The 15,207-nt window shown below is 43.8% G+C and overlaps 1 protein-coding gene across 3 annotated transcripts in view; it reads right to left on the bottom strand.

Moving 5' to 3' along the window:
* Positions 1-15,207, bottom strand: part of CPNE8 (copine 8) — a 517,377-nt gene that overhangs the window by 325,656 nt on the left and 176,514 nt on the right. For all 3 annotated transcript variants that reach the window (XM_056573670.1, XM_056573669.1, XM_056573671.1), the window contains exon 4: positions 8,143-8,246. In XM_056573670.1, the coding sequence (XP_056429645.1) occupies positions 8,143-8,246 (104 nt within the window). The remainder of the gene's footprint in view (positions 1-8,142; positions 8,247-15,207) is intronic.

The following is a 15,207-nucleotide window of genomic DNA, read 5'->3' as shown; positions in this document are numbered from 1 at the left end:
AAATAGAATGAACATGGAGGCATAAGTAAAAAAAATTTAAATAGGAATGGAAAAATAGATAATTGAACCATTAAGTAAAATAAAATAGGAATTTATTGGAACTAAAATATATGGCAATGTAGGTACTATTGCTAAATTAGGTGTGCCACAGGGCCCTTGCATACATTCCTCTCTAGCACAAATAGATGACATACATTTATTAATAAAAAATTAAGAAAAATAAAATTAATACAACATTTTACTAAGGGGAACTCCGGTGGAAACAAGTAGAAAACAAAATGTTTTCAAATCAACTGGTGCCTGAAAGTTAAAAAGATTTGTAAACTACTTCTATAAAAACATCTTAATTCTTCCAGTACTTATTAGCTGCTGTATAAAACAGAGAAATTAGTTAATTTCTTTTCTGCCTGACAACAGGTCTCTCTGCGGACACCCCTGTCCATGTCAGGAACTGTCCATATTAGAATTATATCCCCATAGAAAACCTTTCCTGCTCTGGACAGTTCCTGACACCGACAGAGGTGTCAGCAGACAGCACTGTTGTCAGACGGAAAAGAACTTCACACATTTCTCTGTAGTATATCTGTAGTACACAGCAGCTGATAAGTACTAGAAGGGTTAAGATTTTAAATAGAAGTGATTTACAAATCTGTTTAACTTTCTTGCACCAGTTGATTTGAAAAAAAAATTTCCCACTGGAGTTCCCCTTTAATGGTCCAATATTCTATTTTTCCATTCCTATTTTTTTCCTTATTTCTCCATTTTTCATTGTACTTTTCTGTCTATTTATCTACCACATTTTTCTATACTTTTACTCTGACTTCGTAGCCCACCCTCTTTACTTCCCCTCCCACTTTCCCGTAGATATCCCAAACAGATAAGACTTGAGAACTGAACCCCTTTTGCATACAGTGGGGATCAAAAGTTCATCACCTGGTCTTCCCAGATGACGATTGAGAACAATCCATGACATTGGCAGGTCTCAGCTTTGCAAAAGGGGCAGTGCATGCTATAAATTCTGCAGGGTGCCCAAACTTTTGCAGACGCCATTTTTTTGTTTTCAGTTATTTTGAAAGTGTAAATGATGAAAATAAAATCTAACTTTTGTTGACATATTAAACGAATGTCTAATCTGATATTTGATGCCTTTTGGAGATTTTTCCATCTTTCCTTGGCTTCTTTATGCACATTAATACAAATTTCTACCTGGGGTGCCCAAACTTTTGATCCCCACTCGGTCTCGCCTGACCGTGCAGGAAAGAACTAGCCGACGAACTGAGAATCTTTGCCTATACTGAGCCAGTGCAGATCATTTCCTCAGAGAATGTCCTCTGCATCCACAGTCACAGGGAAACGCTCGCACCTAGAGTTTGTGGAAGAGGCCTCCCTAGGTGTGAATACCACCTCGCCTTCCTGGAGTCTGGTTCCGCAGGAAACTTTATTGATGCCTCCCTAGTACATAGGTATCATCTGCCAGTGTCTCACCTGTCAAAGCCCTTGTACATCTCTACGGTCAATGGATAAATACTGGACTGTACTGTGCTGTATCGCACAGAACCCTTATCTATGCAGGTCGGAGTTTTGCATAAGGAGAACTTGTCCTTCTATGTACTGCCTCACTGTACTTTTTCTCTCCTGCTTGGCCAACCTTGGTTGCAACTCCATGCCCTGCAGCTGGATTGGAAGTCTGGAGAAGTTCTCCGTTGGAGACCATATTGCAACAATTACTGTATTCATATATATCTGCCTAAGTTGGAGCCCTCTTCTATTCCTCTGCCCGGTTTGCCTGCGTTCCTTCAGGACTTTGCAGATGTGTTACACTCTGAGCTCTGGCCGCAAGCTCTAGCCATGAGCGCAGTGTCCCTGCCTGCCGGCGGGGCTGGGATTTGCATCGCGGGATGCGCCCGCATGCAAATCCCAGCCCGTAATTCACCACGCTCCGCTGCCTCTGTGTCTCAGCTCCGACGCGCGCGTCCCCGTCTCCTAGGGTGCGCGCGTGCCGGAGCTCTGAAATTTAAAGGGCCAGTGCGCCCATAATTAGTGTTTTCACCTGACACCACATTATAAGTCCCTGTACCTCCCACACTTCCCTGCCGGATCTTCACCCTACCCTAGCCTGAGATTAAGCGTTCCATTTTGCATGTTGCCTTACCCGTGTATCCAGAACTTCCCGCTACGTTAATTGACTCCGTACCTTTGCCACCTGCCTTGACCTTCTGCTACGTTGACTACGCTACTGCCATATCCACGGGTACCTCGTCTTGCCCAGCTACCTGTGTGGTTGAGCCGTGTTGGGGGTAGCGACCTGCGTGCCGCCTGCCGCAGCAAACACATCCTGCCTTGCGGCAGGCTCCGGTGAAGACCAGTGGCACCTTAGACTTAAAGGTGATTTGGCTGATGTAAGTGTACTGAAGGTGTCAGGGGGGGGGGGGGGGGGGAGAACAGGGGACCCCTGGATCAATGAATGGAGATAAATGGAGTGTTTTTCCCTAATGGTAGGGGTAAAAGTGAAGATGATGATGATGATGAGGAGTGGTTGGTGCTATGGAATGCAGATGGTGTGCTAGGTCTCTGGGAAAGCTGGGTGTATGTAGTCATGTGATGGCGTTCATAGGATGGTTCGTATGTTATAAAGTTATAAAGTATTTTGTATATGTGTGATGTGTATTAGTGAATCAGGAGTGTATGCAATATGACCAGTGAATGTTTTCTCTGTGAAGCTGTTTGTGTTGTAATGGATCTTTTTTAGATTGGTGTGGAACAAAAGAAAATCCACGTGGTATTAATTTAACCTATTTGATTATATTTCATTAATTACCTAATACATTTTGTTTTCACAGGATGGATGCTTAAAAAAAAAAAAATAAGTGTATAAGGAAATGCGATTAATTGTCTGATTATATTACAGGATTAACAAGAGAAGAAGTTTGGCCAAGAAAAATAAAATATATAAAAAGTGATCACTATTTAACTGATAAATATTACCTAAGTAGTTGAAATCAACTAATGGTTCATAGAATTATAAACTATGTGCATTGAAGGTGATTTTTCCCCAAAAATGTTTTCCCCTTTTCTTCTATTTTTTGAAAGAGCTCTATATATATTTTTTTTTATTCTTTTACATTTATGGTGAGAATGTGGGTCCTGTGTGTTGTACGTTGAGTATTTGTAAATGTCGGTATTGTTACATGAAAAAAAGGGGAGAAGTACACCATGTAGCGCACACCCAATCAATGTACAAAAATATCTTTATTAGAAAATGCATAAATCACTTTAGACAACAAGAAAACCCCATAAAAACATTTAAAAGAGGCATAAACATGTATTGTTACATGCGTCTTGTATATCTCTTGATGTAAAGTAACACAGAAACCCAGTCAAATACTAGATGTTCAAGTGTTGTGAAGACTGACCAAACCTGAGGGAGGACAAAATGCCAGATTCAAAGGAGCGGTGACCGGTGACAAAGAGGAGTGAGAGGAGAAAGGTGGGGCTTATAGGGAGAATGACCGCCTCCTCTCCTGAAACATAAAAATCACATTAGACTTCAAGGATATATATATATATATATATATATATATATATATATATATATATACACACACAGTGGTCCCTCAACATACGATGGTAATTCGTTCCAAACGAGCCATCGTTTGTCGAATCCATCGTATGTTGAGGGATTCGTGCAATGTGAAGTATAGGAAGCTGTACTCACCTGTCCCTGCCGCTCCCGATGGTGACCCCGGCCTCCACTGGGCTCTCCGCTGTCTTCTCCGGTCCTCTGCTGTCTTCTCCGGTCCTCTTCTGTCTTCCGCAAGGCCTTACTGGGCCTGCGTAGCAACGTCATTACGCCACTGTGCACGCCATTCCTATTGGATGACGTGCGCAGCAGCGTATTGACGTCATCGGAGAGGGCCGAGAAGACACCGGAAGACCAGCGCTGGACCCGGAGGGCACCCCGGAGCATGGTGGAGGGGTAAGTAATACTTACCGCACCACACGGGGAACATTAAGCTGCTATCCGGCAGCAGGTTAAGCATTTGGCGCTGCCGGATAGCACTTAATGTGATGGCCCCGACATAAAAAAGCATCGTATGTCGATGCTGACATCGACATGCGATGGCCTCTGAGAGGCCATCGTATGTCGATTTCATCATATGTCGGGGCCATCGTAGGTCGGGGGGGTCACTGTATATGTATATATATATATATATATATATATATATATTTACTGTTTAAAATTGAGTGTGTTCACAAAAACTGCATACACAATGTGATATACCTACACGTTCTACATTGAATTTATTTGAATATTATTAATTTTGAGTGGATAACTTTATAATGATAATTTAGTGAAATCCAAAGACTGATTAGTGAAGGAGGCTGTCAAGGCTGCAGTGCTCCTGTCCTCCCATAGTTATGGTACAAAGTGTACAGGTGGATGGGCAAAATGGATTTTTCTGGTTAGGTCTCTTACAGGAACCGGCAATGCATGCTGAAAGAGACCAATGGAAGAAGAGAGAGGTGGTACAGGGCAAGGGCGGCATCTGAATGTGTGCCAGCAGTCTTGTACCCCATGGTAACATACGTGGCCTCATCCACACCCATCCTTGACAGTCTTATCACCACATCTTCCCTACGATTGTCCAATTGACTTACTGCCTGGCACCACAGCTCCTCTGGGAAGAATTTACCCTTTGTCAGTCCCTGAAATTCTGGCCATGTCCAATTACATCCAAGAGAATCTCCAGAAGGGGTTCATCAGAAAGTCTTCTTACCATGCCGGAGCCGGATTTTTCTTCGTGGGAAAAAAAAAAGACGGGTTTTTGCGACCTTGCATCGACTACTGAGCCTTGAATAAAATTACTGTAAAGAACCACTACCCACTTCCATTCATCTCGGAGTTATTTGATAGTCTGCGGGGAGCCTGGATATTCCATAAACTAGACCTCCGGGCCTATAATTTGATTCGTATATGAGAAGGAGACGAATGGAAGACTGCTTTTAATACTCATAACAGACATTTTGAGTATCTTGTGATGCCATTCGTACTCTGTAATGCTTGAGCAGTTGTCTATTTGGATGACATTTTCGTCTATTCGCCCAATGTCCACACATTCCTCTCACCTCCATCAAGTTCTACAGCATTTCCGATACAATCATCTCTATGCAAAACTTGACAAGTGTTTTTTTGGAAAAAAAAACAGTCTTCCATTTCTGGGGTATATCATTACCAGTCAAGGTCTACAAATGGATCCTAACAAGTTGTCCGCTGTACTGGACTGGCCACGACCTTCTGGCTTAAAAGCAATCCAGCGCTTCCTCGGCTTTGCCAATTATTATCAGCAATTTATTCCTCACTACTCCACCTTGGTAGCCCCCATTGTTTCTCTTACCAAGAAAACTGCTAATCTGAAGGTCTGGACTCGAGAGGCCGAAGAAGCGTTCAAACAGTTAAAGTCCACCTTAGCTTCTGCTCCTGTTTTATGAAGGCCCGATCCAGACAAGCCATTTATTTTGGAAGTGGATGCTTCTTCTGTTGGAGCAGGTGCAGTTTTAACACAAAAGTCCTCCAAAGGTAGAACTGTAACGTGCAGGTTTTTCTCCAAGACCTTCTCCCCTGCGGAGAGAAATTATATCATCGGAGATCGCGAGCTCTTGACTATAGTTGGCCTTGGAAGAATTGCGTCATCTCTTGGAGGGCTCTGTACAACCGCTTACTATTTATTCTGACCACAAGAACTTGCTACATCTACAGATCCTCGGAAGGCTCGTTTATCTCTGTTCATCTCCAGATTTGACATTTTTATTCACTTCCATCCTGCATAGAAGACTCTTAGAGCTGACGCCCTATCTATTTCCTCTGATGTACAAGACCAGAAATCTCTTCCTCAACATATTGTTCCTCCTGATCGTCTCATTTCTGCAGCGGAAGTAAGTCTTCAGCACCTGCCTCCTGGGAAGACTTACGTAACTCCACGTCTAAGACTCCGAGTCTTGAAATGGGGCCACTCCTCTCTGTTGGCCGGTCATGCCGGAATTCGTAAGTCCTTGCAACTCATCTTCCGACAGTACTGGTGGCCAACTTTAAAACAGGATGTCGTTGACTTCCAAGCCTGCTGGTCTACTAAATCCTTTGCCTGTTCCAGAGCAGCCATGGACCGATATAGCAATGGACTTTATTACTGACCTTCCTTCTTCTGGTGGCAATACGGTCATTTGGGTTGTAGTGGACCGATTTTCTAAAATTGCTCATTTTGTGCCTCTACCAGGATTACCATCTGCACTGCAGCTTGCCAAGTTATTCCTTGGCCATATCTTCCGCCTACATGGATTGCCTTCTCGGATTGTCTCTGACCGAGGAGTCCAGTTTGTCTCGAAGTTCTGGAGGGCCCTCTGCTCACGTCTCTAAGTTAAATTGGATTTGTCCTCAGGTTACCATCCACAATCCAATGGGCAGGTCGAAAGGGTGAACCAGGTCCTGGGAGACTATCTTTGCCATTTTGTGTCTGCTCGCCAAGAAGATTGGGCCAATTTACTATCCTGGGCCGAGTTTTCTTACAACCATAGGGATTCTGAATCCACTGGGACTTCACCTTTCTTTTTTTTAATCAACTGGTGCCAGAAAGTTAAACAGATATGTAAATTACTTCTATTAAAAAATCTTTATCCTTCCAGTACTTATTTGCGGCTGTATATTACAGAGAAAGTTCTTTTGTTTTTGGATTTTTTTTCCCTCTGTCCACAGTGCTCTCTGCTGACACCTCTGTCTATCAAGAACTGTCCAGAGCAGTATAGGTTTGCTATGGGGATTTGCTCCTGTTCTGGGCAGTTCCTGATACAGACAGAGGTGTCAGCAAAGAACAAAAAAAAGAAAAAAAATAGAAATCCAAAAACAAAAGAACTTTCTCTGTAGGATATTGAAGCTAATAAGTAATGGAAGAATAAAGATTTTTTAATAGAAGTAATTTACAAATCTGTTTAATTTCTGGCACCAGATGATTAAAAAAAAAAATATGTTTTCCACCGGAGTACCCCTTTAATCCCATGGCTTATTCCCTTTATCTACCCTCCTCTCTCCGGATCCCGAATTCCTTCCATGTCTTCCTCTTGAAACCTGTCATCCACAATCGTTTTTCTCAAAGGGACATCTCAAAGGGACATCTCTGGTACCTCTGATGTTTTTGTTGTTAAAGAAATCTTGGACTTCAAATTGGTCAGAGGAAAGCACGTTTTTCTTGTGGATTGGGAAGCATTCAGTCCTGGACCAGGGTCTTCTCAGGAAATTTCTCACCTGCAAAAGGAGGGGGAGACCAAAGGAGGGGGGGTACTGTTACACTTCGCGCTCCGGCCACGAGCACATTGTCCTTCCCTCCCTGTCTGATAGCGGGACTGGGATTCGCATCGTTGGATGCACCCGCATGCGAATCCCAGTCCGTCGCTTACCACGCTCCTCTGCTGCTGCCACCGCTGTGTCTCAGCTCCGGTGCGCATGTCCCCATCCTCTAAGGCGTGCCGGAGCTCTAAAATTTAAAGGGCCAGTGCGCCCATAATTATGTCCAACACCTGTCACAAGTCTATAAGTTCCTGCACCTCTCCCTCTTCCCTGCCAGATCTTCAGTGCCCCTAGCCTGATATTAAGCATTCCCTATTGCCTGTTTGCCTTACCCGTGTATCCAGACCTTACTGCTTTGTTATGTGACTACGCACCTTTGCCACCTGCCTTGACCTTCTGCTAAGTTCGACTATGCTACTGCCTCTTTCTTCGGTACCTCGCATGCCCAGAAAACTGTGTGGTTGGGCTGTGTCGGGGGTAGCGACCTGGGTGTCACCTGCCGCAGCAAGCCCATCCTGCCTTGCAGCGGGCTCTGGTGAAGACCAGCGGCACCTTGGATTCCATTCCTTGATATGGTCCGAGTCACCAGCCACACAGATTAGAGGATCCACCTTCAGCTCCGTAACAGCTGTGTTCACTCATGGCGTATTAATAACAATATTGTCAAGGTAACTTGTGCGTATTTGCCATGTTTTTGACGGAAGATGACCAAATCTGAGGTCATTGTCGATCTAATAAGCTGTTATAGTAAAAAAAAAAAAAAAAAAAGAAAGAAATAAAATCTAAAAATGGTTTAAAGAACTTACAAATCAAATCGTAGATTCTGTCTTTCTTCAAAGAAGTAATCCATTATAAATTTTTTTACAAAGTCCGGATTTAACGTGTTGTCGATAACTTCTGTCCTGCCATACTGTGGAGTAAAAGAAAATAGTGGAGATTAATCATGAAGATTCTAGAGTTACATAGTAAAGAAAATTAAAAGAGTTTTCCTTCAGCATAAAAAAAATTAGTAATCAACTAAACAAAGACCTGAAGGAACGAGGAACCTTTCAGCACTTTTGGGACATCAGACTCACAAAATAACCAGGTTTTTTTATTTTTTTTATCACATATGCAACTGATTTTATGGTGATGAAAAACCCCAGTTAAAGGAAACCTGTCATCAGATCTACCATATGTAATGCATGGCAATGCATTATATATATATATGGTAAAATTCTCTTCCTCACCATCCCCGGGAGACTTTCCTGTCCGCAGCCATGGTAAGGATATACCGTATATCCCGATGTATAAGACGACTTTTTAACCCCGAATTTTCTTCTGAAAAGTCAGGGGTCATCTTATACGCCGGGTATTGAGGTCCGGGATAGGAAAACTTCTGATCATCTGCCCAGGCCGGCTCCCGTGTGTGGCTGCCGGCGGGAGCTGGCCAGAGAAAGTAAAAACTAATACTGTATACTAAAAACCAGGGGGTCTTCAGCTGTTGTGAAACTACAACTCCCAGCACGGCAAAGGCTGTCCGGGCATGCTGGGAGTTGTAGTTTTACAACAGCTGGAGGCCCCCTGGTTTTTAGTATACAGAATTAGTTTTTACCTGCTCGGGCCGGCCACCACCTGCAGCCGCACACAGGAGCCGGCCCGGGCAGATAATCGTAGGTATTCTTATGCTGGACATCCCTTTCGGGACATACGGATGTCCGCCGGTCACTTACCATTCCCCGGCGGCGCGTGTCCTCCTCCGGTCCTCCTGCGGTCCTCTGTCTCTATGGTTGCACGCACGGGACGTCAGTGACGTCCCGTGCCTACAACCATAGAGGCAGAGGAGTGCAGGACCAGGAGGACCGCAGGAGGACGCGCGCCGACCGGGGCCTGGTGAGTGACCGGCCGTGCTATCTTAAGTGATCCGGTCACCGCTCCCCGGTCCCGGCACCTGCTGCTATGGTCCATAGGCCATAGCAGTAGATGGTGACCCGGGCCGGAGGAGCGGTGATCGGAACACTGTGGGGGCAGACCAGTACAGACATACAGCCTGCAGTCATACGCGGTATATGGCTGGAAGCTGTATGTCTGTTGGGGGGAGCTGCCAATCTAATGTGGGGGGAGCTGCCTACTATTGTGGGGGGAGCTGCCTACAAATGTGGGGGGAGCTGCCTACAAATGTGGGGGGAACTGCCTACTATTGTGGGGGAACTGCCTACTATTGTGGGGGAAATGCTGACCTAATGTGGAGGGAATTGCCTACAAATGTGGGGGGAGCTGCCTACTATTGTGGGGGAACTGCTGACCTAATGTGGGGGGAGCTGCCTACAAATGCGGGGGGAGCTGCCTACAAATGTGAGGGAGCTGCCTACTATTGTGGGGGAACTGCTACTAATGTGGGGGAGCTGCCTACTAATGTGGGGTAACTCCCGACCTATTGTGGGGGAGCTGTCTACTATTGTGGGGGAACTGCCAACCTAATGTGGGGGAACTGCCGACCTAATGTGGGGAAGCTGGCAATCTAATGTGGGGGAGCTGGCAACCTAATGTGGGGGAACTGGCAACCTAATGTGGGGGAACTGGCAACCTAATGTGGGAGAACTGCCAACTTAATGTGGGGGGAGCTATACTGCCTACCTAATGTGGGGGGAACTATACTGCCTAACTAATGTGGGGAAACATGATGCCTACCTAATGTGGGGGGAACTACAAGGTACCGTACATCGCGGTAGGAGGGGTAGTCTTATATGGCGAGTATATCCCAAACTCTATATTTTAACTGTAAAAGTTGGGGGTCATCTTATACGCCAAGTCGTCTTATACGCCGGCACATACGGTACCCTTAAAGACCACAGGTTTTTCTGTTTTGACACTTTCATTTTTTCCTCATGACCTTCTAAAAATCATAACGCTTTCAATTTTGCACCTACAGACTCATATGATGGCTTATTTTTTGCACCACCAATTGTACTTTGTAATGACATCAATCATTTCACCACAAAATTTACGGTGAACCCAGAAAAAAAAAATATTTGTGGGGCAAAATTGGAAAAAAATGAATTTTGTAATTTTGGGGGCTTCCGATTCTACACAGTGCACTTTTTGCCAACACCTATTAGTACACAAATACACCACACACTGAATCTATCAGCAATGAATAGAAAAAATCTTTATTATACATATATAAGGTAAAAGAATATTAAAAATATTACACATAATCACATAAGACAGCACCAGTACATACAAGATATAAGTAGGGAGGCACAAGGGAAACTAGTATATTGATACAAGAATATGAAGGTTACAACAAAGCAGCAATAACACTGGATACAGTACCAGAGACACGTGCGAGTAAAGTGAAAAGTGCAAAAAGCACATAAACCTGATAGCAGCAAATAAAACAAGCAGTAACAATATAGTGCCAAATCCTACCTATACCTGACCACAACGACCGGTTGTGTCAAACATGCTGTATTTTGCTGCGAATATTGCTAGATATTTTCTATCCATTAACTTCAATAGATAGGAAAATACGCAGCTGCAAACACGCAACAAAATATGCAGCAAAATACGGCACCTTTGTCTCAATCCTGAAACTGAAAATATTCAAGCTAAAAACAAACAAACACAATGATGAAGCATTTAATGTATCATTACTTTTAATGTCACAATGGAATGCTACAAATGCTTGAGAAACAATATTACAAATCACATGACATGTAAATGCATTATTAGATAATATTAGATTCAGTGGACTTATCTTGTGAACTGTATCAGACATTTACTTGCTATGCACCTTTATCTTTACCTCCAGGAAAAACTTAAAATGTACTTCTCTGTACAGGTCAGCCAAATCCCCCCTGCTCTCTATACAAGTGCCCCAATTCCAGTCTCCATAGGACTATGCACAGGTAGGCTACATTATTTTAATGTTAGGATATATGTCATATACATATACCTATCATTCACCAATTTTAATACATCCACGTTATTATCGTGGTATGTTGACAGGTGTTCAGCCAGTCTTTGAATGCCCGTACCTTTCTTTAGGGTATAACGATGTTCTCTAAATCGTGCGCACAACTGGTGCTTAGTTTTGCCTATATAGAAATGTGAACATGGACAGATAATTTAATAAACTACATATGTACTTTTACATGAGATCATTTGAGAAATTGGAAAATGAAAACCTCCTAGGTTACGTGATTTGGTGCAAGTATTGTAACAGCAAAACGGCAATTACCACATTTGAAATTGCTCATGATTTTCCTATCACTCAACCACTGGCCAGAGGTCTTGGTGTTTTTTAGCTAGGTGTTTTAGATGGTCAGAGATTGTGATGTTTATTCGAAATGTAATTAATGTTTTTTTGGCTATTTTACAAATATCTTTGTCATTCTCAAGAAAATGCCAGTATTTTCTTATTGTAGTATTTATAATGGAATTCATTGTAGAATTTTTAAAGGAGAGAGTGAAATGTCTTTCTTCATGTTCTTTATCTTTTTTTCTGTTTTTATAACACAGGAGGTCTTGCCTACTCATATGTGACACCTTCTCTTCATCGCTCTTAAGATATGAGGGGGGGATAACCCCTATATAGCAGCCTTTTTTTAGTTTGTCTGCTTGACTGATATACGTTTCTGGGTCACTATTCAGGCGTTTGAGTCGGATAAACTGACTTAGCGGAATATCGCATTTGGTGTGATCTGGGTGTGAGCTAGAAAAATGTAAAATACTGATCTTGGCAATCCCTTTTCTGAAGCCCTCAGTACAAACATCACAATCTCTGACCATTTAAAACACCTAGCTAAAAAACATCAAAAAAATACTGAGACCTCTGGCCAGTGGTTGAGTGATAGGAAAATCACAGGCAATTTCAAATGTGGTAATTGCCGTTTTTGCCGTTACAATACTTGCGCCAAATCATGTAACCTAGGAGGTGTTCATTTTCCAATTTCTCAAATGATCTCATGTAAAAGTACATATGTAGTTTATTACATTATCTGTCCATGTTCACGTTTCTATATAGGCAAAACTAAGCGCCAGTTGTGCGCACGATTTAGGGAACATCTTTATACCCTAAAGAAAGATACGGGCATTCAAAGACTGGCTGAACACCTGTCAATATGCTATGATAATAACGTGGATGTATTAAAATTTGGTGGCCTCCAAAAAATTGTACCGTATATACTTGAGTATAAGCCGACCCGAATATAAGCCGAGGCCCCTAATTTCACCCCAAAATCCCAGGAAAAGTTATTGACTCAAGTATAAGCTTAGGGTGGGAAATACATCATCCCCCCCTGTCATCATCCAGACCCTCATCATCATCACCCTGTCATCATCCCCCCTTCATCATCACCGCCTGTCATCATCCCCCCTTCATCATCACCGCCTGTCATCATCCCACACACCCCCTTCATCATCCCTTTGTCATCATCCCCTTGTCATCATCCCACATCCCCCTTCATCATCCCCTTGTCATCATCCCCTTGTCATCATTCCCTTGTCATCATCCTCTTGTGAACTCTCCGCCCTCAGTGGTCTTCAACCTGCGGACCTCCAGAGGTTTCAAAACTACAACTCCCAGCAAGCCCGGGCAGCCATCGGCGTTTCCTTGACGATGACGCAAAGGGACGTTGGTAATGAATGTACCTCTGTGTCGTCAAGGCAACGTGACTATTCTGGGGCCGGGCCCGAAGCACGGAGAAGAGGCGCCCCCGGTGAAGATAGCAGCCCGGAACCACTATCCCACCGGACGACCTCCCCACCGGACAGTCCTGCAGCACCGGACCAGCGCCTAGCGGAGGTGAGTACAGAACGAAAGGGGGTGAGAGGGGGCTGGATGATGTCGAAGGCCGCAGTGGTCTTCAACCTGCGGACCTCCAGAGGTTTGAAAACTACAACTCCCAGCAAGCCTGGACAGCCGATGGCTGCCCGGGCTTGCTGGGAGTTGTAGTTTTGAAACCTCTGGAGGTCCGCAGTTTGAAGACCACTGATGGCGGAGAGTTCACTCGAGTATAAGCCGAGGGGGGTGTTTTCAGCACGAAAAATCGTGCTGAAAAACTCGGCTTATACTCGAGTATATACGGTAGTACCCAACACAATTGGTTAGGGTTTTATTTTGTAATACTCGTAGGCTCATTTTATTTACAACAGTATTCTGTTACACCTATCTATATTGTTCTGTTTTTTTTTTTGGGGGGGGGGGGGGTCTAGGTTGCAAAACCTCTTTTCTATTTTGGCTATAGCTATTTTTTTATTATTTTTCTGGTTTCCATTCTGTTCTTATCTTTTTCACTCCTAGGTGTTCACACACTGCGATTAGTTCCCCTGTCTTTTCCCCGTTACACTTGCATGTGGTATCAGAACCTTTTTTTACCTTCTTCATCTTCAGTTGGTGTGTTTACTTTCACCATGGTTACCATGCTCCTCTTTGCTTCTGATAAATATCGGGCACGATGACGTAAAACTTTGAGGCCGGAAGAAGCACGCATACACGTGTGAAACAGCTGGCATTGCCTCCCAGAGCCCTTCTACCTGCTGTCATCCAGCCTTCCTCGAACCGGACTTCCATACCGAGCTGTCTCCGCTGAGCGGTGAGTTCACACACGTGTCTTTGTTATTCTACTTATTGATACTTCATATCCTTCGTATGTGCACCCTGCAGGAGACCTACTAAGGTCCACTAAGACCTCGCAGTACCCTCAAGACAGGTGTAGTAACACCTTGGTGTGCCGTCTCCTTTCTTGCTTCTTTGCAATTAAAAATAAACAAATAAAGAGTCCTCTAAGTCATATAATAAATGTATTTATTCTAAAATTAAAGGGGTTATCCAGGAAAAAACTTTTTTTTTATATATCAACTGGTTCCAGAAAGATAAACAGATTTGTAAATTACTTCTTTAAAAAAAATCTTAATCCTTTCAGTACTTATGAGCTGCTGAAGTTGAGTTGTTCTTTTCTGTCTAAGTGCTCTCTGATGACATGTGTATCGGGAACCGCCGAGTTTAGAAGTAAATTCCCATAGCAAACCTCTTCTACTCTGGGCAGTTCCCGAGACAAGCAGAGATGTCAGCAAAGAGCACTGTTGCCAGACAGAAAACAACAACTCAACTTCAGCAGCTGATAATTATTAAAGGATTAAGATTTTTTAATAGAAGTAATTTACAAATCTGTTTAACTTTCTGGAGCCAGTTGATATTAACCAGCCTAGCGGTATTCCCGAGTGTGACTCGGGGTTAATTTTCGCTGCTAGAAGCGGTAACCCCGAGTCACGCTCGGGGTAGAATTGCAGAGTTGCAGTGCGGGCTGCACAGTATATCGCAAAAGCAATCAAATCGCGATTTTTGCTTTTTGCGATGTAGTGATGCAGCCCCCGGGAAAATATGTGATTATCTGCTCGGGTCGGCTCCCGTTGCGGGGGCCGGCCAGAGCAGGAAAAGACATATACTAAAAGTCAGTGTTTCTCAACCAGGGGGCCTCCAGATGTTGCAAAACTACAACTCTCAGCATGCCCGGACAGCCAAAGGCTGTCCGGGCATGCTGGGAGCAGTAGTTTCACAACAGCTGGAGGCCCCCTGGTAGAAAACCCTGAACTAAGTGTAAAAGTAAGAAGGAAGAAAATAAAAAAACCTTTTGCTCACCTAGTCCCGGTCCCTGAAGATGTCGTTCCCCTCCGTGCGCTCTGTTCACTGCTCTATTCATCTTACAGGACCTTTCCCTTTTCAGCCAATCACAGGCCGCAGTGGTGTAAAGCCTGTGATTGGCTGAAGGGGAAGGGGCTTGTTCTGCAGCAAATACACTAGGTTTGAAATCTGCCCGGCAAACCTAGTGTATTTGCTGCAGGACAAGGTGACAAGGTGACAAGGGGGGAATGTGACACAGGGGAGA

This window comes from Hyla sarda, chromosome 4 (assembly GCF_029499605.1).
Source record: "Hyla sarda isolate aHylSar1 chromosome 4, aHylSar1.hap1, whole genome shotgun sequence".
In the NCBI taxonomy this organism is placed as follows: domain Eukaryota; kingdom Metazoa; phylum Chordata; class Amphibia; order Anura; family Hylidae; genus Hyla; species Hyla sarda.
This window is presented reverse-complemented; position numbering and strand designations above follow the sequence as displayed.